Source organism: Mustelus asterias, chromosome X, assembly GCF_964213995.1.
Source record: "Mustelus asterias chromosome X, sMusAst1.hap1.1, whole genome shotgun sequence".
Taxonomy (NCBI): Eukaryota; Metazoa; Chordata; class Chondrichthyes; order Carcharhiniformes; family Triakidae; genus Mustelus; species Mustelus asterias.
This window is the reverse complement of record NC_135834.1, coordinates 13194555-13218228: the sequence shown is the minus strand read 5'-3', so window position 1 is coordinate 13218228 and position 23674 is coordinate 13194555. Positions and strand designations below refer to the sequence as shown.

At 45.5% G+C, this 23674-nt stretch overlaps 1 protein-coding gene across 4 annotated transcripts in view; it reads right to left on the bottom strand.

The window, feature by feature from the left end:
• Positions 1–21708, bottom strand: part of mcrs1 (microspherule protein 1) — a 27138-nt gene extending 5430 nt beyond the window's left edge. Inside the window, exons 1-11 of one of the 4 annotated variants that reach the window (XM_078201288.1) lie at positions 21609–21708; positions 16406–16549; positions 13418–13568; positions 11126–11264; positions 8779–8925; positions 7526–7635; positions 5847–5955; positions 4987–5125; positions 3812–3887; positions 2949–2977; positions 166–258 (exon numbers count right to left, since the gene is read on the bottom strand). In XM_078201288.1, coding sequence (XP_078057414.1) covers positions 166–258; positions 2949–2977; positions 3812–3887; positions 4987–5125; positions 5847–5955; positions 7526–7635; positions 8779–8925; positions 11126–11264; positions 13418–13568; positions 16406–16469 — 1057 coding nt within the window. In that variant the 5' untranslated portion in view covers positions 16470–16549; positions 21609–21708. Of the gene's footprint in view, positions 1–165; positions 259–2948; positions 2978–3811; positions 3888–4986; positions 5126–5846; positions 5956–7525; positions 7636–8778; positions 8926–11116; positions 11265–13417; positions 13569–16405; positions 16550–21608 lie in introns of all 4 variants that reach the window. The other 3 variants (XM_078201285.1, XM_078201286.1, XM_078201287.1) reach the window with 3 other exon arrangements.
• Between the last annotated feature and the right edge of the window lie 1966 nt (positions 21709–23674).

Below are 23674 nucleotides of genomic sequence, written 5' to 3'. Positions count from 1 at the left end.
ACCATAAAAGTTCTGCAACTGAAATATCTTAAATCACAATCCTAACATTTCCAATGGGACCTTTTCATAGAGTGACTGCTTTTACTGAGGCCACTGCAACCTGAGATATACCCAAAAGCAACTGGTTTAGTGATGCCAATAGGACTCTGCAGTTTGCTCCTTCACCTGTGACACTGTCCACGAGAACCTGCCACTTTGGTAGCTCCTGCTCCAGCTGCCGAATCTCTCGCTTCTGGCGCCGGTCTGCGAGTGTGAGTTCTGGAATAGAAACCACAAACAATGCGTTTTAAAAAGGGTCAGAGCAACTTGCTACAACATAGATTTTCAGGCAAAATGTAAACTGGCTAATTTGTTTGCTGCACAATGGGGGTATGGCAGAGCAGGAAGATGTCGGATCAGCGTTTAAAGAAATGCAGGTCGGCATTTTCATCCTTCCCATACTACGCATCAAGATCTTTGAACAAGCAGCCCAGGAGATACAGATGAGAAAAGTGATTCAGTCCCTCCATCCAGACTGAAATTACACCACTGCATCACCTCCATTACAGGAAACTCTCACAATTGCAGGGCATTTGCATCCCCACCTAGGAATCACAGAATTATCACAGCACACGAGGCCATTCAACCCATCATGTCTACATCAGCTTTCCAAACTAACAACTTACTTTGTGCTATTCTTCCACCTTCTCCCCATAACCCGACACATTCTTTTCAAATAACAGACTAATTCCCTTTTGAATGCCTCAATTGAATCTGTCTCCTCCACTCACAGCATGAAAAAGTCTTACCACTGCAGGAGGCGGCCATTCATTCTCCACCAACTCTCCATAAGAACATCCCACCCAGACCCTCCCCTCTGCCTTATCCTCGTAACCCCACACACATACCATGGCCAATCCACCTAACCTATACATCTTTGGACACTAAGAGGCAACTTAGCATGGCCAATTCACCTAACCTGAACATCTTTGGACACTAAGGGGCAATTTAGCATAGCCAATTCACTCAACCTGCACATCTTTGGACTGTAGGAAGAAACCCTCGCAGACACAGGGAAAATGTGTAAACGCCACACAGTCACCCAAGGCTGGGATCAAACCTGGGTTCCTGGCGTTGTGAGGCAGCAGTGCTAACCACTGTGCCACCCACTATCACTTTTGCTTCTTTTGCCAATTACTTTAAATCTGTGCTCTCTCGTTCTCAATCCGTTCAAGTGGGAACAGTTTCTCTCCATCTACTATGTCCAAATCCTTCATGATTTTGAATACTCTATCAAACTTCCCCTCAGCCTCCTCTTCTCCAATTTAATATGTTCAATATATTAAAATCAGTATTTAATAACTTCACAATGTTCGTTCTACATTTCCTCTTGGATACTTTCAACAAATGAAAAATATAAAACCAACCATTCACTATAAACACACTAATGTGATGGCTCAGAAATACATGTATGAAAGCTCCTAGGAGTACCTGGCCCCTGTTACTGGAGACCAATGACACTCTCAAGTTCAACTACGGATGTCTAGGAAGTAGAAGTGCGATGCTGTGAATGATATGGCAGAGTTATCTTTCATAGGTGCCCTTTAAACCACACAGAGTAGCACAATCACAACATGTCTCCTGTGTCCCAGGACAAAAGAAAAACTGCACACAACCATCTAAATACTCACAGAAAGGTTGAATGAGTTGACAAGAAAAGCCTATAACAAATCACCAATCTAGTACTGGATGCAATAAAGACCTTCAAGATACACTGACACTATACACTGACATAGCAGGGACCAAATGTCCTTCTTGTGGACTCTGTAGTTAGCTTTAACAGCAAACATTTCATCACGGGCGGCACGGTAACACAGTGGTCACGGGCGGCACGGTAACACAGTGGTCACGGGCGGCACGGTAACACAGTGGTCACGGGCGGCACGGTAACACAGTGGTCACGGGCGGCACGGTAACACAGTGGTCACGGGCGGCACGGTAACACAGTGGTCACGGGCGGCACGGTAACACAGTGGTCACGGGCGGCACGGTAACACAGTGGTCACGGGCGGCACGGTAACACAGTGGTCACGGGCGGCACGGTAACACAGTGGTCACGGGCGGCACGGTAACACAGTGGTCACGGGCGGCACGGTAACACAGTGGTCATGGGCGGCACGGTAACACAGTGGTCATGGGCGGCACGGTAACACAGTGGTTACGGGCGGCACGGTAACAGTGTGGTCACGGGCGGCATGGTAACAGTGTGGTCCCGGGCGGCACGGTAACAGTGAGGTCACGGGCGGCACGGTAACAGTGTGGTCACGGGCGGCACGGTAACACAGTGGTCACGGGCGGCACGGTAACACAGTGGTCACGGGTGGCACGGTAACACAGTGGTCACACAGTGGTCATGGGCGGCACGGTAACACAGTGGTTACGGGCGGCACGGTAACACAGTGGTTACGGGCGGCATGGTAACACAGTGGTTACGGGCGGCATGGTAACACAGTGGTCATGGGCGGCACGGTAACACAGTGGTCATGGGCGGCACGGTAACACAGTGGTCATGGGCGGCACGGTAACACAGTGGTTACGGGCGGCACGGTAGCACAGTGGTTAGCACTGCTGCTTCACAGCTCCAGGGACCTGGGTTCGATTCCCGGCTTGGGTCACTGTCTGTGTGGAGTTTGCACATTCTCCTCGTGTCTGCGTGGGTTTCCTCCGGGTGCTCCGGTTTCTTCCCACAATCCAAAGATGTGTGGGTTAGGTTGATTGGCCATGCTAAATGGCCCCTTAGTGTCCTGAGATGCGTAGGTTAGAGGAATTAGCGGGTAAATGTGTAGGGATATGGGGGGGGTAGGGCCTGGGTGGGATTGTGGTCGGTGCAGACTCAATGGGTCAGATGGCCTCTTTCTGCTCTGTAGGGTTTCTATGATTCTGCCACAAAGTGGAATCTGGCAACCTACCATGTTCCAGGACGTCATCTCTGGTTTCTCTGGGAAAGGAATATAAAAAAAATGTTACACAGTATTCTACTGCAGCCAAGATTCCTCCCCATACATTTCATGGTCAAATTCATACCCCTGCCCTAAAGGTTCCTACTCATTCTCATATAGTTCCACGGGTGCTTGTAGCAGTAACTCACTCACGTCGTCTTTCCTTGTGTGCAACACAATAAGAATCCTATGTGGTCATTTTCACAGGGAGTGGAGGTGAGAGGGGGAAAAGGGAGGAATTCTAGAATGATTGAAATGGCCCAATTCAGAAGCAGATTTATCCAGGTTTGCCCTGTTTGAATCAATACAGGTAAAGTGCTGCTTTAGGTTTCTTATTCTCAGGAATGGCGCTGTTACTTACATAAAGCTGAACCAGCACTCAAAGTCAGGATAGGAATCAGAACTTTAGATACATTGGTCCAAATCCTTCTCATATTAACCCCCTGGTTCACTAGAAACCATGATTCTTTATTGAATGTCTAGCAGAAATGTTCCACCCCAGACTGTCAACAGTAAAGCTCTGGGCCCCAGGGAAAAAAAAACGTAAAGCATAGCAATGAAATCCTGCCCGCCACATGACTAAAATTCACAAGTTCAATGAGCCTTTTGCGCAAACTCACACACTGGAAATCGGGTTGAGACTTATCCCATTTTAAGGTGTTATACCCAAACTTTCTTCCCGTAGGATTCAAACCCAGGATCCAAGGGTACAAGGCTAACATTCCATCTCTCTATTTCACTGCACAAAAGGTCATTTGGATAAGAATATAGATTGGGGGATGGGGAGAAATCACATTCAGTTTTCCAATGTAGACAAATCTTCATATCCTTACTTGAGTTTGCTGTCATCAATCATGTCTTCAGCATCAGAAAAATTCAAAACTTGATCTCCCTTCGGTAATGGTTGGACTAAAAGGAATAAAGAACCAGTCATGAAAATGCAGTAAAGTCACCGCACCAGGGTAACGTGTCATTTATTTACTGAACAGCAGAAAAACACTTAATGCCTTTAAAGTAACAATGTCCAAAAATATTTCATAAAGGCAAATCCAGACACTGAGCAAAAGAGGCGTTTGGAAAGTGATCAAAGGAATGTTCGGAAAGGGAAATCTGAAGTATAACATGGTTTAGCTGAGCATTCCAAATTGCAGGTTGGAGACAACTGAAGGCCATGTGGTGGAAGATAGAAGGGGACGGGAGATGTGGGGGCGGGAGGCTGTTCACCGATGGTAAGCACATGCTTGCGGGTGAATTATACTCAATTTCCCGCGACATTTTCTTCCCTTTCCTGTCGAGATGCCTCACCCAGGTCAAGTAGCAATATTCGTTGCCAGACTCAAAACAATACCCAGCCCTGAGACACGCCAACAATTGTGTGATTAGGATCCAGCTCGCCCACTTTGTTGTCCCACAGTGGCCTTTCTTAAAATAAAAAGAATTAAGTTTTCATCTATCCTGAAGACTTTGAACTCTCCACAGGCAACAAATCGAACAAATGCTGGGTGCCCTATAGTATTTCACTCAGTGCATTCTTCAGATGTACCTCGTGCCCGCCAACATTCACCATCTAGGTGTGCTTAGATGGCAAGTGTCGGCATTTTTATTTTGTAAAAAGTGTAAGGGGTGGGAGACAATGTTAGTGAGCCACTGTTCAGCAAGGTTCAGGGCAATCAGTTCCTGGGTGATTCTGCTGCCTGGTTCAGATCAAGTGACTTAGCACAAATATGAAACTGAATACAGGATGAGGCCATTCCTTGCACCTGTTCTGCCATTCAATTATATCCTGGCTGTTCTTCAACTGGAAGGAGTCCATGCACCCATCAAGAGAAGCTCGCTAACATTTGACTTCTGTTAAATGTAAATACAACCTTAACCAATCCACATTTCATCACATCAGATGCCTTGGCCTTCCTTGACCACAACACCACCTCAGGCTAGAAGGTGCATTCACCAGGGACAAGCAACGGATCAATGGCTATCTTCCACTCAGCACCAAAGCAGCTCTTACCTGTTTGATCTTCTAAGAGATAGTACTGTTTCATCAGCTGCCAATGCACCTGCAGAGATTTGGCAGTACGCGACTGATAGAAAACATTTGGATGTTTATTCAGTAACTCCTGAAAGGTGTCCAGTGTGGGCTGACTGGTCTGAAGATAGAATAGAAAACAATGGTAGAAGATTTGGTCAACATTTCCAGGCAAAGACATGTAAAACCTGCACCACCCAACCTGAAGAAAGATGCTTGATCTTTTTCAGGGACCAACTCCAATTCAATCCCAAGTCCATTTAAACCGAGTGTGTTTTATTACAACTTGCACTGGTATTAGGGAGCTGCATTAAATGTTTTGCGAAGGCACACATGCGCATGTGCATTCATCCACCGCCCCCAACCCTTCTAAAGGAACTAAGGCATGCTGGAGAACAGCTCCACCAAGTACCAGTATATCCCCAGTGTTTCACTCCAAAGGCAGCTCTTCATAAGTGAGCAAAGACAATGCCACCCGGCCCTTTTGACCATAGCAGGCACCATAACCCAAGTCCCATCCAATGTTTGCCAATCAGATAGTTGTCAGGAACAGGGACCTTGGATGACATTTCCCCTATTATTTTGACACTATCCAAACAGTTGTCCTGACTGAACTCACACAGAACAATGCACACAATGAAGAGAGTGTCTCAACTATATTGACTGGTCCCGCGCTGCTCTATCATCCACTTAAGTCTTGGACTGGTACCAATTTGACCTTCAAAATAAGCAATTGCATTTAACAACCTGGTCTCTCTTCCCCAAACCTCACCACCCACTCTGAAAAGAGACAATTTCAGACTATATTTTGTCCCTTTGGGGAAAAAAAATGCATGCATTACCGATCCAATCTTTGCCAACTGTTGCTCCTCTGCCTTGCTATAAAGAGCTTTGGCCTGAATTGCTGCAATTGCTTCAGGATGAAGCTGTCTCATCGCTTGACAAGCCAGTCTGAAAGAACAAACAGCTATGAAAGAAATGAGTTCACAACAATGCTATGACCGACTCAAGAGATAAATAGGAAAGAAAGAGTTATGAGGAAGTTGTGAAATCTAGAAGCTCTTCCAACATTGAACAAAAACTTTAAGCAACTTGCACATATCTGAATCTTATATTCATGCTCCAAATTTCTGGTCCATTCATTTACAATCGTCTTCCACAACTGTAATGATCTTAAAAATCGCAACAATTATACCAGATGTTTATTTGTTTTAAATGCAAGCACATCATTAGGGAAAGAATATAATGTATATATACACACAAGTATATATACAAGTACATAGTGTATCTCAGGAGGTACCACATGCTAACATTCCTGCCACACCCCTGCCCACTCGCCAACAGCAAGTCGAAAATGGCAGGTTACTGGCCTGGTCGATATTACTGGTGCTTGCACTCATAGAAATCATAGAAACCCTACAGTGCAGAAGGAGGCCATTCGGCCCATCGAGTCTGCACCGACCACAATCCCACCCAGGCCCTACCCCCACATATTTACCCACTAATCCCTCTAACCTACGCATCCCAGGACTCTAAGGGGCAATTTTTAACCTGGCCAATCAACCTAACCCGCACATCTTTAGACTGTGGGAGGAAACTGGAGCACCCGGAGGAAACCCACGCAGACACGAGGAGAATGTGCAAACTCCACACAGACAGTGACCCGAGCCGGGAATCGAACCCGGGACCCTGGAACTGTGAAGCAGCAGTGCTAACCACTGTGCTACCGTGCCGCCCTCTGGGGAGAGAGGGGAGGAAGAGGAAAGAGGAAGAGGAAAGAGGAAGAGGAAAGAAAATTAAAAATAGATGAGATATAAAGATGGTTTAAATACCAAACTTTCATCTGTAACCTGGAATTGAAGCTAGTTCATTTGAAGAGAAGAATCATCTCTACCTGCTGGATGTAGGGATCCTATATGGATTGAGTTTGAGCCACAGATCAAGCACATCGCACAAAACTGTCCAGATATGGGTGGCACAGTGGTTAGCACTGCTGCCTCAGCACCAGGGACCCGGGTTCCATTCCCGGCTTGGGTCACTGTCTGTGTGGAGTTTGCACATTCTCCCCGTGTTTGTATGGGTTTCCTCCGGGTGCTCTGGTTTCCTCCCACACTCCAAAGATGTGAGGGTTAGGTGGATTGGCCATGCTAAATTCTCCCTCAGTGTACCAGAGTGTGGCGACTAGGGGATTTTCATAGTAACTTCATTGCAGTGTTAATGTAAGCCTACTTGTGACACTAATAAATAAACTTAAACATAGATTTCAGTCCAAAAATTGTTCCATTATTCAGGCAAAATGCCACCCTAGGGCAGTAGGGGGTGCTCTTCTAACACTAAAGCAAAGAGGCACTTTGCTCTACATTCAAGACTGGATGCCCAAAGTGAAAAATGTTCCATTCCTTAGCACCAACTTCCCACACTTTCAGGCTCATTATAAAGAAATAAAAGATAGGAGTAGTGGAATAGTATCAGTTTTATAATGCAGCTCAACAGCTTTTTGCTTTCTGAACATTTTACTTACTTGGATATGACAGGATCGTACAGCAGTGCATACCACCGCTCCTGGATCTCTCGCAATGTGAAGTGGCAGCTGAACTTCACTCCAAGGTGCACTGCAGTCAAGTCATTTGTCTGTAATTCAAAAATGCAACATCAGACCACAGAAAGGGCAGAAACATTCACTGTAAAAGTTAGTGTGCAGATACCACCAGGTTGCGAATGTTATCGATTATTAGATACATGCATGCTCGACACAACAATGCAGAATGAACTAGTAAGTTTTCAGTTGCAGAGCATTTCCATTCCAGCCCACCGACTACTGCCCCCCCCCCCCCCAATTGCCCCCAACAAGAATACTCCAGAACCTCACCTCAAATAGCTGCTCATTGTGTACAAGCCAGGTAGTGTCAGCACTATTCAAATGTATGGGTATCCCAGCAGAGACCAATTCTCTCCTCACTCCCTGCTCCCATCTCATGTACACTTTCCAGCCCAAATCACACGATAGTGAACAGGAGCAAGTACCTCGATTCCCCCTCCCTAGCTCAAGGAATAAATTATATTAAAAAGGAGAAAATTGGTGAGGGGGAGGGGTGGGTTCCACGACAGGTTTGGTAAATTGGAACAAGTGCAATGGAGATTTAACTCAGATTTATGTCGTGTGCTCAACCCACAATTTTCAAACAGTGACTACAGTTTAAGACACTGTTTAAAGAAGTGGCACTCACTGTAGAAAATCCTGAACTAAACAGTTACTGCTTAGCAGTAGCGAGTGCCTACAATGAGCAAATGGATCAGGTCCTGGAGATTAGCCTCAGAATTGGGAGAAAAAGGCGGCACATCTTCCATGACATCACAAAGTGCCACACACCTTAGGCCACAGATGGTGCAGCTCATATTTATTCCTCTGTTCTGACCCATTCTCATTATACAGATGGCCTTTAAATACATCGCCATGCCTTCATTGTCGCTGGGTTAAAATCCTGGAACTCCCTAACAGCAAGGTGGGTGCACCTACACCACAAGGACTGCAGCGGTTCAAGGCGGCAGCTCACCACCACCTTCTCAAGGGCAAGAAATGCTAGCCTAGCCAGTCAGTGAAGCCCACATCCCTGGAATTATTTATTTTTTTTAAAATCAGAGAATGAGCCATGAAAAGCTGATACAAGTTCCAAATGTCAGAGAATACAGGCTTCCATTATGTAGAGTGCAAAGGGAAAGGCTACATTGATCCAATAGTTGTTGAACTCAAATCTCTAACCCCCTCCACCTTACCTGTAAGACTGCATTTATTAGCAGTAAGTCATCTGTTGGCTTCCACCGTCCAAGATCCTTTGTGACTTGAAGTGGCTGCTTGCTTTTCTTCAGCCGCTTGGCAATGCTGCTCGGAGCTGAAGGCACTGTGGTGGATTTTGATATCTGCTACAAGAATCACAGGGCTGCATTAAATGTCAACCAAAGCCAGCACTTAAACAACTTGTTGCTACACAAACAATTTAGGGACCAGATTCACGTTTTTAGCCAACAGATAGCTTTGTGATAAAATTCAGCGAACACATCAGTGGGTAAGGAACAGATATAGAAAAGTTAAAAACAAAACCCATGATAAAAGAAGTTTGAAATTTTTTTTAAAACACAAAATGCTGGAAATATTCAGGTCAGTCAACATCAGAGGAAAAATAAATCACACCCAAAACATCACTTGAACTTGCAGGTCAAAGGCTGGGAATTCTGCGGAGGGTAACTCACCTCCTGACTCCCCAAAGCTTGTCCACCATCTACAAGATCCAAGGAGTGTGATGGAATACTCCCCACTTGCCTGGTTGAGTGCAGCTCCAATAACACTCAAGAAGCTCAACACCATCCAGGACAAAGCAGCCTACTTGATTGGCCTCCCATCCACAAACATTCACTCCCTCCACCACCAGCACACAATGGCAGCAGTGTGTACCATCTACAGAATGCACTACAGCAACTCACCAAAGCTCCATCAACAGCACCTTCCAAATGCACACCTCACCCACCTAGGAGAGTGGCAGCAAATACATGGGAACACCACCACCAGCTGCAGGTTCCCCTCCAAGTCACACACCAGCCTGGAATGATCCCTTGACCCTTCACTGTTGTTGGGTCAAAATCCAGGAATGCCTTCCCTAACAGCACTGTGGGTGTACCTACAGCACATGAACTGCAGTAGTTCAAGAAGGGCGGCACGGTAGCACAGTGGTTAGCACTGCTGCTTCACAGCTCCAGGGACCTGGGTTCGATTCCCGGCTTGGATCACTGTCTGTGTGGAGTTTGCACATTCTCCTCGTGTCTGCGTGGGTTTCCTCCCACAGTCCAAAGATGTGCGGGTTAGGTTGATTGGCCATGTTAAAAATTGCCCCTTAGTGTCCTGGGATGCGTAGATTAGAGGAATTAGTGGGTAATTATGTAGGGATAAGGGGGTAGGGCCTGGGTGGGATTGTGGTCGGTGCAGACTCGATGGGCCGAATGGCCTCTTTCTGTACTGTAGGGTTTCTATGATTTCTATGATTTCTATGAAGGTGGCTCACTAAACCTTCTAAAGGGCAATTAGAGATGGACAATAAATCCTGGCCGAGCCAGAAACTCCCACATCCCAATAACGAATAAAACAAATATTTGAACTCCTCACCACTCCACCCCTCCCACTTTTGGTCCATTCTATAAATCAGGTCTTCAGCTTGATCCCATTAGTTCAGATAAGAGGACTGATTGAATGGTTGTAAAGTTCTAGCAACTTCTGCTGTTAAAGCTCAAGTGCACACTCAACCCCAATGCACCCAAACTCTGCACATCAGTCATTCGCTGGCTCTCACCATAAGAAGCTACTGCATAATTTAAAGCTCTAGCGACGCCAGCATAGGTTTCAGTGTCAGCCTCCTTCGATTCATCTGTTAATGTTTGATCCTTGGCATGAGCAGCAAGTACTGGGAGCTGCAAATCAGAGGCTTCAATGGATGGATTGGTGAATTGAGTCACAACTGCAGGATTCAAGACAATGCCAAAATTTGGAAGTAAAGGGTCAGATGGTTCATAGTCTAATTGCATCTTTAGGACATTGGGCCAAATGGCCTAGTCCTGCTTTTAAGTCCTTCGAACCTGCTCCATCATTCAGTAAAATCACCACATTCCAAGTGCACTGCCAGACACCACATGTAGTGGCAGCAACATCCAACATTTATTCACTGCGCCACTCAACTTGGAGCAAAACAGTCTAATGAAAACACCTCACCGCAATCAAAAAGCTCTCTTCTGTTGCAGAGGAAGGGAATAGGACTGACTGGGTTGCTGCAGAGGGCCAGCATGGAGTTAATGTGCCCAATGGCAGCTTCCTGTGCCATAATAACTCTATTTGATCAAGTAGTGATATTTATTGGGAATGAACCACTCAATAAATTTAGAAAACGCTAATCCCATTAACTAATTGTCTAAATTGCACAGATAAAAAAGGAAAACATTGCAGATGGTGGAAACCCAATCAAGAACCAAAAGTACTGGAAATGGAAGCTAATCTCCCGATTTTGTTTACTCGAACGCTGATGGCTCTGCTGTATATTTCCAGCATTTTGCTTTCACTATTTGCTTGTACAGTGTATACTTTTCTCTTCTCGTTTGATGATGGTTCACTCCCGGAGTATCGCCCAGGCTCCATCCCTGTTGGGCCCTTAGCCCGAGTGGAAGATTTAGCCAAGCTGCTCTCAACTAGCTCATCGTCAAACTTCTTGCGTTTTATGGATCTGGAAAAGGGAACAATGCAAGAATGGTCAGTCAGTGGCTCAAAAGAAAACGATAGAACAATCAGGAGGTGTCCCCAAGCTGTTCCAGATACAGCGATTAAAATCTGAACTATTGTCAAAGAAAGAAATTGCTCCCAACTTTAAAATTTAGACTTGGAGACCTCAATAATGCATTGGCCAAGAGCACCATTGCTTCAACTCAGATCGGAGTCGAATCCAGTCCAAACTGATGGTGCAAAGGCACTCTCTTTGTTGAGATGGAAACATCAAAAGGAGGAGGATAGCTGGCAAGCTGAAGTGTAATATGAAATTAATTTAAGACGGTCTCACTCCAATCCCAAAAATGTGAATCTACAGCACAAAACTGCTCACAATTTGGCTATCACAAAATGCACTCACTCAACAAGCAGTCAAGAACAGCAGATATCCGAAAAGAAACATTCATATTGGTGAGGAAGGGTGGTCTTCTGAGTTTAGGGTTCAAGGAACGTTTATTGGAAAGGATAGAGGGAAATTTCGGCTTCTGTGACAATGGTGTTGAACATTCTTGGTACAACACTGGAATGCCAAACAATGTTGCACTTCAATGCTCAGCACAGGTATCCCTCACCTTGAGTGAAGAAAGCCGGACAATTTTTTAAAAAGTAAACTCTCAACATAACGTTTATCCCCACTGCCCACTTCCCCACTACCACAATGCTCCAACAGTTTACTCCATTTCTAAAGTCACATCTTCACCACACACAAATGACCACTGGCCTACAACATTACACTGAAGGCAGTAATCAGCATTTGAGAAACGTATCCTTTGGCTTCTGCTGAACACGTGAACAGTTGAGGGCAAACAGGTCCAAGCTTTGCGGGGATGCCCTTTATGGGTCAAGTAGTCCAACACTTACTGCCTAACAACATCCACGAAGAACATTTGTTTGAACGGGGCACCAGAAGGCTGCTTACACTCCTGGAATCCTATGGGAGTACAAACCACCAGACTCAGTGGGGAGGAGAACAGGGGACCAAATGACAGTGAGCAATTTTTAAAACAAACTAGTATAAGCATTAAAATGCTTGCATCAGTATTAAAACAAGCCACAAAGCATCCATTTATTGGTAAGCCTTCTCATCCTGCTCAACAACAATCATGTGAACCCCAAGACCAGGGTCTTAAATGTATGGCATCTGTATAATATTCGTATATATTTGTAAGTGGCTTATTAAGTTTAATGCCAAATGTATTACCTAAACATTGCAAATGATGCACTTTTAATGATTCACAACTTTATAACAGGTTAATGTAAAAGTCATTTAAATTGGAGTTAAATCACAAGTGATGCAAGAAGGCAGTGTGCCAGAAGGCTCGAAGGTTGATAGCTGCTGTTGTCACAGAATTGACTCGCCCCAGTGGAAGAAACAAGTGACAGGAAGAGACCATTCCTTCCTTACCCACACAACAAGCAGAGGGGCATGGAAGGTGATCACTCAACAAGGGGAAACACCAATGGGAGAAAGTAAAAAAAAACCACTCAAATAATTTCATCAACTCTATTTACTCGGCCAATGTGCATGGAAAAATACAGGGGATGGAAGGGGAAGAACACCCAGCAACAAGCTTCAAACTGAGGGGTGGACAGAGCTTCTGAGAGTTTGAAATTCTCATTAGTTAATTTCCCCCAATAAACATCACTGTGCAGACTCTGTTAGGATGATCCTGGCTAGTCCTGAATCAAAGGGGTCTATCCATAGAGGCTCACTGGTATATTATGGACCCCAGTTTGATATTCTATTTCTGCTATGAAAAATGCTGTGCTGCAGATATTTGTATAGTGCGAGTGAGGTCGTGTACACACTTCATTAGGTGCTGAACATTACTGCCCAAGGTGACTTCAACAGCAAATATAAACGGCCATCGTTACCACGAGCCACTGCCAAACCTCAACTGTGATTTAGGAGTGACTGCACATAGACAATCTAGTCTTTTGGCCAACTCCAGTACTCAGAACTCCACCCCACAGCAGAGAGGGAATTCCGAGCATCGAGTGAGAGGCAACACGTATTGTAGAGAACCATTGAGTAGCAGAGTAATATAAATGACATGGAAACCAAAGAGCCCGTGGATGGGCAGAAGAGGCAGAGCAGTTCCAACTTTGCATTACCTGGATGAGCTTCTGCGTTTGGGAAGTAGGCTGAAAGCTTGAGTCGCGGTGCGTTTCTGTGCCGACGGGGACTGGTCCCCATCAGATCTCCCCACAGAGCCTGTCGACATAAGCCTTGTCCCAAAAGCACCCAGTGCACACTGCTGATCAGCTTCACACAAAAAAATAGAAAGCATTGCTCATTATTTCATGTCAAAATTTAAGTGATCCAATATCAAGCTAGGCAGCAAGATTTAACTACTCATTTTAATGTTGTGACTCAAAACGACTTTTGCATTATCCTAAAGTACACACTATCTATCAACACCAATTGTAAACAAGCCTAGTAGCAGAAGTGATTTTAGTCTTTCATTCGCAGGTTTTTGTTTTGCCAAACCTCTCCACATCATCTCCTGAAAGTGACCCTTGCTGTGGTATAGTTCTGCAGGTACCAGATTCCCACTATTACCTCATTCCCAAGTGGCCTTTATTTGGGAGCGAGCCTTGACAGCAAGTGTCAGAAGGTTATTTAACTGCAGGATGATTGAGGTCCAGAGAATTACATTCAAGCCCAATTACCGGAAGACGTAGGAGCAGAAGGAGACCATTCAGCCCATCAAGTCTGCTTAGCCATTCAATGAGGTCATTACTGATCTGATAATCCTCAACTCCACTTTCCAGCCTTATCCCCATAACCTTCGGTTCCCTTACCGATTAAAAACCTATCTCAGCCTTGAACATAAACGACCCAGCCAATTGTCGCTTGAGCAAGAGAGAAAGAGCTTCCTTTCCCTAACCAAGGGGCAGCTATTGCAGCACCCCTCACTGAGACCCAAGCCAAAGATCAGCTACTGCAGCAACAATCTGGGACTAACTGGTGGATTGCATTTTTTGGGAGGAGAGGTCAGAATGGATTACAGAAATTGATTCCTTGTTACTGCGAGAAAGGAACAAAAACGACAGGAAACCTGAAAGAATGATGTAAAACGAAAAAGACCATCTTCCATTTTCAGTAAAGCAGATTCAAAATGGTGGAAGAATGTCTTTACTAAATTAGCAAGAATTCCCAACTAAAGTCACATGGAAAGCTCACAGCAAGAAGGTGACTAATATCCCATTACATCCACTGCAAATCATGAAGGGACTATTTGATAAAAAGACCACGGCTCCTAAAAACCACATTTAATAAGCCAATAGAAAACATTTGCGAAAATGCATGAATAACTCATTCCACTGAGAAAACGTAACATTGGGAGCGGTAGCAATTAGAGGCCACTAATGGCTCAAAAGGCAAGCAAAATAATCGAGACCTTGTTTAGGTCACTGCCACATATCTCCTGGAGAATAATCTCTTCCTCCCTGCCCCCTGAAAGCGCCAGGCATCATCATCATTTTTCTCACCCTAAAGGTCACACTTCATGAGAAACTAAGCTATGATATCAAATCAGAAGAAACAGGAGCAGGAGTACACTATACAGCCCCTCAAGCCTGTTCCAAAACTCAGTAAGATCACAGCTTACCTTCCACTTTCCTGCACTATCCCTCGATTTCCTTGGAGCGCAAAAATCCATCAAGCTCAGCCTTTAATATATTCAGTGACTGAGCTTTTCATGGTTCCCTTGTGTAGAGAATTCAAAAGATTCTCAACTTTGAGTGAGGAAACTTCTCCTTATCTCAGTCCAAAACCATTGGCCCCAGACTCTGGCCAGGGGAAAAACAGGTTCTCAGCTCTGACCCTGCTGAGCCCTGTCAGAAGTTCATTTGTTATGAGATCAGCTCGCATTCTAAACTCCAGAAAGTATAGGCTAGGCCTGTTCTGCTCAATCACTCCACATCCCAGACCTTGTGCGCACAGACTTCCCATTCAGGAGTTCACTGGATTGCAATTGAGCAGAAACCTGGCTTCGTTCCTTCGCCTCCCTGACTAAAAAGATGTTGAAGGCAACTGTCACCCCACCTACTGTTGCTCAATCGAAGATAAGCTAATTCAGCATAGAGGAAGGATCGAACCTTGGACTTTCCTAGCGGATATGGTTCCATTCACAGCAGGCAAGATACACTCAAACTCAAGGGAGGGCCCTCAAGTGGACAGTTATAGATTAGCATTAGCAGAACCCACAGAGCTGGCTCCCTCTCAGTCCAAGTGGGAAACCCATGCAACTAAAAAATGGGAGGGCCACGATGCAAACAGAAACCTGTTTGTTGGTCTTCAACAAAACAACTGCAAAATTCATACTCAGTTCAGATTGTCACTTGATTATCTCATTTGTTAATCCTTCTTTCATTTTTCCATGACTGCATATGCAACCCAAGTGGAGATGGAGGTGAGGCAGATATGTATGTCTATGGGAAGGGTGAAGAGATTTACTGGAATGACAACAGAATTGAGGCACTTCAGGTATTTGGAATGGCTGGAGAAGGTGGAGTTGATCAAATCTGCTCCAAGGAAAACAAGTTTCAAAATCATGAATAATTTTGACAGAGTAAATAAGTGGCCAATGGGGGGAAAATTCGATAGTTCTTTCAAAGAACTGGCACAGACACGATGGGCCGAATGACCTTCTTTTATGCTGTATGAATCTATATGCTGGAACTACACGGATAGCAGCATTAAATGGATCACCGATCACTTAACTGAAGTAGCAAACAACCAAAATGGCAACACCTATAATCTACACCAAGCTTTGTCTCCATTAACCACAACAGTGCTAATGGAGGCTTGGGACTGTGTATAACAGTTAAATCCATCAATTGGCAGATACTTCATGTTATTGACATGACGAGACCTCAATGTTCTGGTCAAGATTTATTCACCAATGAGGCGCAGTGCTAAACCTGGCCCACAAAATTCAAATATGGAAAGCAGCAGAACAAGCAGCTATGAACAATGGAACAAATGATCAGGACCCATCCCAACTCCCCCTCTCCTGAGCTACATTAGTGTTTCTCCAGACAAACAAAGCAATCCCCTCTCCCCCCGCCACACACCCAGCACCATGTATACAATACCTTTATCTAAACTCCTTCCCTCCAGAGAGCTATTGTGACCAGCCGAAGCAGAATTGCTCATCATCCGTGGCAGCGTGATCTGATCAAAGTCACAGTACGAGGCTTTCCATATAAAGCTGTCTCATTGATCAAAAGTTTATCGATCTGTAAAACAAAATTTAAAAACCCTGAAACCAGTGCCTCCAGCAAGTTCACTTTGCCTTGTATTTGAGTCGAGTCACTCCTGCCTTTTCAAAACACCTGACTAAAATAACCTCTACTGTATACAGCACTTTTTCACCCCTGTCCTGCATTTTATGTTTCAGCTGGGCTACAGATACAAGTTATAAGCAGCTGGAGATAGATTGTTAACTGTGCTCTGCACTGCATCTAGCAAGAAGCAGCTCTGCTGCAGCTCTTTCAGGCAGCATGTTCCAGGTCACATCTCCATGTTTGATACCTCTGCAGAACTCCTCCCTACCAGGTGAGTATCTAAGAGTGGCCAGGAGTCCCCATTTTAACAAGATCAAAAAAGTACAGAGAATTCCCCAAAAAGCACAATTCTCCAGAAGTGCCTAGGTTCTGCAAGGGATCAAAATTACACTGCACCCAGTATAAACTAACAGTGGGTAGCTATGTGCTAGAAGTCATACAAACATACATAGAAGATAGAAGCAGGAGTAGTCCATTCAGCCCTTCGAGCCTGCTCTGCTATACATTATCAAATTCAATATCCTGATCCCACTTTCATCTCCATATCCCTTGATCCCTTTAGCCCCTAGAGCTATATTTAATTTCTTCTTGAAATCAGACATTTTGGCCTCAACTACTTTCTGTGGTAGTGAATGCCACAGATTCACGGGCGGCACGGTAGCACAGTGGTTAGCACTGCTGCTTCACAGCTCCAGGGTCCCGGGTTCAATTCCCGGCTCGGGTCACTGTCTGTGTGGAGTTTGCACATTCTCCTCGTGTCTGCATGGGTTTCCTCCGGGTGCTCCGGTTTCCTCCCACAGTCCAAAGATGTGCGGGTTAGGTTGATTGGCCAGGTTAAAAATTGCCCCTTAGAGTCCTGAGATGCGTAGGTTAGAGGGATTAGCGGGTAAATATGTGGGGGTAGGGGTAGGGCCTGGGTGGGATTGTGGTCGGTGCAGACTCGATGGGCCGAATGGCCTCCTTCTGCACTGTAGGGTTTCTATGATTTCTATGATTCACCACTCTCTGGGTGAAGAAATTTCTCCTCACCTCAGCCCTAAAAGGTTTACCCTCATATCCTCAAACTATGACCCATAGTTCTGGACACCCCACACCTTTCCCATTTGTGAAGGAACATTGCAGTAAATGACCTCGAGCAAATTGTTCTTTTAACAAAAGGCCAAGGTCCAGCGATTCAGCATCTGTTCAAGACAAAAGCAGTTACCATTGCAGACCTGACCTGATGCTTATGTGACTGAGAACAAGTAGATGTCAAGGAACATTCTCTCTGTATCTACCCTGTTAGAATTTTATAAGTTTCTATGAGATTCCCTCTCACTCTTCTAAACTCCAATGAATATAATCCTAACCAATTTAGTCTCTCCTCATATGCTGCCATCCCAGGAATCGGCCTGGTAAACCTTCGCTGCACTCCCTCCGTAGCAAGAACATCCTTCCTCAGATAAGGACACCAAAACTGCACACAATACTCCAGGTGTGGCCTCACCAACGTCCTATACAATTGCAGCAAAACATCCCTATCCTCAAATCCTCTCGCTATGAAGGCCAACATACCATTTATCTTCTTTACTGCCTGCTGTAACTGCGCGCTTACTTTCAGCGACTGATGCTCAAGGACACCAAGATCTCGCTGAGTATCCAACTCTCAATTTTTTTTAAAGTTTATTTATTAGGTGTCACTGTAGGCTTACATTAACACTGCAATAAAGTTACTGTGAAAATCCCCTAGTCGCCACACTCCGTCGCCACCTGTTTGGGTAAACTGAGGGAGGATTTAGCATGGCCAATGTACCAAACTAGCACGTCTTTCGCACTGTGGGAGGAAACAGGAACACCCGGAGGAGACCCATGCAGACACAGGGAGAACGTGCAAACTCCACACAGACAGTGACCCAAGCCAGGAGTCGAATCCGGGTCCCTGGCACTGTGAGGCAGCAGCGCACAAATGATCAGGACCCATCCCAACTCCCCCTCTCCTGAGCTACATTAGTGTTTCTCCAGACAAACAAAGCAATCCCCTCTCCCCCCCACACACCCAGCACCATGTATACAATACCTTTATCTAAACTCCTTCCCTCCAGAGAGAGAGCCCCCCCCCACCACCACCACTTTGTGAAAGCAGCTAGTGACCTTGACATTGTTCTCAGGTCACATAAGCATCACTTCATCAGGTCAGGTCTGCAATGGTAACTGCTTTTGTCTTGAACAGATGCTGAATCGCTGGACCTTGGCCTTTTGCTGAAAGAACAATTTGCTCGAGGTCGTTTACTGCAATGTTCCTTCACAAATGGGAAAGGCTCAGAATTCCCAAGAAAAATCTAGGGGAATTTCTTTTTGCTCAACTAGTTTGGTTGCCAGGGTAACCCATTTTTCAATTTGACCACTGAGCCTATAGAAATGGTTATAGCCATTTTTTTCAAAGACTAATAAGGATGATGGCTCATGTGGTGCATAGGCCCAATGGGCCAAATGGCCTATTTGGAAATGCTATGTAATGCCATGCAAGGTGGCTGAATTTAGCAGTAGCTTGATTTGTTCAGATCCACATTTTGTTTAGATGATGCAATGTTTCAATTAGCGTTATTGGGTCATGTGACACATGTTATTTCACAAAAATGAGACATTCATTTGCAAGTTTTGCTCGTGATGGTGCAGGTCATTAGACTGTGAACTGAGAAATTTGAAAACATAATAAACCTTCTGCTCTGATGCAAGACTGATGCTGTTTATTCCACTTTGCTCATCAAGAACAAGTGATTACACACACTTCCATATACACCCCCTCCTGAAGGTGCCATGGTTGGGAACGACTCTCTGGATTTGAGCCTCCCACTTTTTGATGCGAAGACCAGGGCCACTCCAGGACTATAACGCCTGGGCCAAGGAAAATTATTCGGTCTTACTGTTAAACAGAAAGAAATTGCAGCTCATCCAAATTGACTAAGCAACCTGACAACACAGAGGCAGCGGAGGGATCGAGAGGTAATGGAAAGGTAGACCTAGATGCAGTCAGCGGACATGACCCCAGGAGAAAGGAGATCTAGGATAGATCCTTGCTGGACTCGGGAGGAAATGGTGGCAGGGCGAGAAGAGAATGCTGCAGATGCTCTGGTTCCAATCAGATTGGTAAGAACAAAAGCAAGATAGAGCAAGCCCACCAAGCTGGACAATGGAGAGATGTGGAAACCCAAGTTGGAGAGACTCTGATCTGTTAAGTTAAGAATCTGGTAAAATCAGTCATGCCTCAAGATCACATTCTCAGAAAAACCTACTGAATATCACGGTGTTTGGGTCACAAACACATTATCTATTTAATGCGTCAACTTGCATTAGAACACCATCTAGCTCAGGAGCTTAGGGCGGCACGGTAGCACAGTGGTTAGCACTGCTGCTTCACAGCTCCAGGGTCCCGGGTTCGATTCCCGGCTCAGGTCACTGTCTGTGTGGAGTTTACACATTCTCCTCGTGTCTGCGTGGGTTTCCTCCAGGTGCTCCGGTTTCCTCCCACAGTCCAAAGATGTGCGGGTTAGGTTGATTGGCCAGGTTAAAAAAAAAAAATTGCCCCTTAGAGTCCTGGGATGCGTAGGTTAGAGGGATTAGCAGGTAAAATATGTGGGGGTAGGGCCTGGGTGGGATTGTGGTCAGTGCAGACTCGATGGGCCGAATGGCCTCCTTCTGCACTGTAGGGTTTCTATGATAAAAGAACCAATATATCACTATAAACACAACTGTAGTGATTCCAACTCTGCAGTCATTCCAAATATAATGTGTCACACATCTTTAAACTAACCTAAAGATTGTAAACTATTGTTGGAACAGTGGCACAAATCAGTCAGGTTAACTCATTCAGCCCAATTGCTTACAGCAGAGAAGAATCAAGCTGTAACTTGACCAGGACGCCCGATTATTTCATTGTGTAAATTCACAAGTTGCCATGGTACTGTGCCAAAGGAAGAACTAAAAGATCTCAAAGTGTGTTCGTCAGTCAGTGGTGTGAAACCAGAGTGGGCAATATTTCTGAAGTGGACTAGGAGAGAAAAATCAACTCTCTCTCTTCTGGAAGCTACCTGGGTGCAGACAATGGAAGAACCCCACAAATTCTGGACATTCTCTCTTCCACAGTCTTCCATTGGGAAAAAGATACAAAAGTCTGAGATCATGTACCAACCAACTCAAGAACAGCCTCTTCCTTGCTGCCATCAGACTTTTGAATGGATCTATATATTGAATTAATCTTTCTCTACATCCTAGCTATGACTGCAACACTACATTCTGCACTCTCTCCTTTCCTTCTCTATGAACGGTACGCTTTGTCTGCATAGCACACAAGAAACAATACTTTTTACTGTATACTAATACATGTGACAGTAATAAATCAATTCAAATATTAAGCTCTGATCTTTCTCGCCACCCTAGTTGATAGTAATACTACATTCTGCACCCACTCCTTTCCTTCTCCCCTATGTGCTCTATGAATGGTATGCTTTGTCTGTATAGCGCACAAGAAACAATACTTTTCACTGTATCCCAATACATGTGACAATAATAAATCAAATATGATCTTTCTCTACATCCTAGCTATGATTGTAACACTACCTTCTGCTCTCGCCTTTCCTTCTCTATGAACAGTATGCTTTGTCTGTATAGTACACAAGAAACAATACTTTTCACTGTATGTTAATACATGTGACAATAATAAATCAAATCAAAAGGCAGAATCAGCCTGGACTGCAAAGCCCCTCACAATCAAAGAGCACAACAAATAGTCGATGCTCACGTGAAAAAAAAGGACAAGTCATATTATGGTGCAGGACTCGGACTTGCAACCTTTGGGGAGGGAGGACGACAGAAAAGAGGAATTGCTGCAGGAACCACCCAATGTTTATCATTGCACATTTAAAACTGACCCTGAAAGACACAGAGATCGGCAGCCCCGCCGCTCCTTTCCATTACGGTCGGTCACTCACTCGGCGCGAAAAGGACACGAGCGCCGTGTACAAGGAAAACTCACCCGTTTCCTCACGAATTCGCGGTTTACTCATTGATTCCGCCGCCGCCTCCGGCCGCTCGAGCCAGGCCCCAAACTGAAGCGAAAGCCGCGACACACAAGCACTTCCGGGTCACAGCACCGCTCTGACTGCAATTCTTTTTCCTGATCATTTATTTCGACCTTGTGCGTGTTCTTCTACTCACGCGAACATTCAATGGTTCGAATAATTTATAAAGTTATTAAAATTTCATCGTATGAAAGTTAAGACGGATCACTTCCGGGTCACAGCCGAGGCGCCTCTCCCTTCAGATGGGAAGTTATTTATGTATGTTTTGTCCCTCAAGAAACTTTCAAATAGTCCCTTAAAACTGCGAGCGTACTGTTATCTGCATCTACTTTTGTTATTCAGAGACTTTAAATGAGATTACTTCATAAAATGAGCTGGGCACAGGAGGCCGTTTTGTCCATCGTCCCTGTGCTAGCTCCCTGAAAGTTTTCCAATAAATTCCACAGCGTGTGAACATTTTCCCCATCAAGTATATATCCAGTTCTCGTTTCGCAGTTATTATTTAAATTTGCTTCATTTGCCCTTTCGGGTCGTGCCTTCCTAATGAAACAATTTAAAATGTTTCCTCATGTCACCTCTAGTTATTTTGCCAATCCCCGTAAGTCAGTCAAAAAGCAAAATATTTCAGATGCTGGAATCTGAAACCAAAAGAGCAAATGCTGGAAAATCTCAGCAGGTCTGGCAGCATCTGTAAGGAGAGAAAAGAGCTGACGTTGAGTCCAGGTGACTCCTGTTGGGGGAGTGTGGTGAACCATCGTTGGTTACCACTGTGGGGTTGTTCCTATGTTACTGTTGGGTTAGGGTGTTGCCACTGTGGGGGTTGTATAATGTTGTTGGGTTAGGGTGTTTACCTGTGGTAGATGTTGTTATGGCACATCCCGGTCGGGCCCCGCCTCCTGGGGAGAGGTATAAGACCCTCTGCTCAGGCGGGACCCCTCCAGTCTGAATTGGTGTACTCGTGTTAGTTAGTTCCATTGTTTGCAAATAAAAGCCTTCAATAGCTGAAGCCTTGTACCTCGTGCTTGATTGTCGCGCATCAATTTTATTAGCAAACATAAAACTCTCGACAGTAAAGGGAGTATGGAACAAATACTAAAACCAGAGCGTCTGACGCTGGACCCACGTGCGGTCGGTGCCGCTAACACCTTCGACCACTGGTGGAAGTGTTTCGAAGACTACCTGGCAGCCTCTGCAGCTGTTACTACAGACGACGACAAACTCCAGGTCCTCCACGCGAGGGTAAGCGACACGGTCTATCTTGCGATTCGTGCGGCCACCACTCACCCGAGGGCCATCGAGCTCTTGAAGAAACGATACACGAAACCACCCAACGAGATCCACGCTCGTTACCTCCTCGCTACACGACGTTGGCAGTCGGGCGAAACCATGGAGGACTACGCCAATGAGCTCTTGCAGCTTGCCAGGGGCTGCGACTGCAAAGATGTGTCGGCAGAGCAATATATGTACGACCTCGCCCGAGATGCGTTCGTAGCAGGGGTAGGGTCCTCGTACATCCGGCTTAAGCTATTAGAGAAAGGGAACCTCAACTTGACCCAAGCGATGGAGATGGCTGAGATGCTGGAGGCAGCGTCGAAAAGCTTGGCTCTGTACCCCGAAGACCACGTGGAGACAACGTGGCAGGAGCAAGCACAAATCCCTCCTCGCCCCACGGGCTCGCGCTCCCATATCGATCCGACGACGGCGGCAGCTCCAGGCGGCCAGCGATGCTATTTTTGCGGCGGAGCCAAGCATCCACGGCAACAGTGTCCTGCAAAAACGGCGATCTGCAGTCAGTGTGGTAAAAAGGGGCACTATGCTAAAGTTTGCAGGTCGAAGCCCAAGAACGGCAGTGCAGCCTGTGACCCTCCAGAGCGGAGACAATCTCCTTCGGCGTCGCAATACCCACGAGGTCCGACCATGTGTGAACCCAGGACGACGCCATTGTGGCTGACGGAGGAGGAGGAAGACCACCAGGAGTCGCTACGCTTGGCGCCCTCACCCACGTGCGATTCATGGGGGC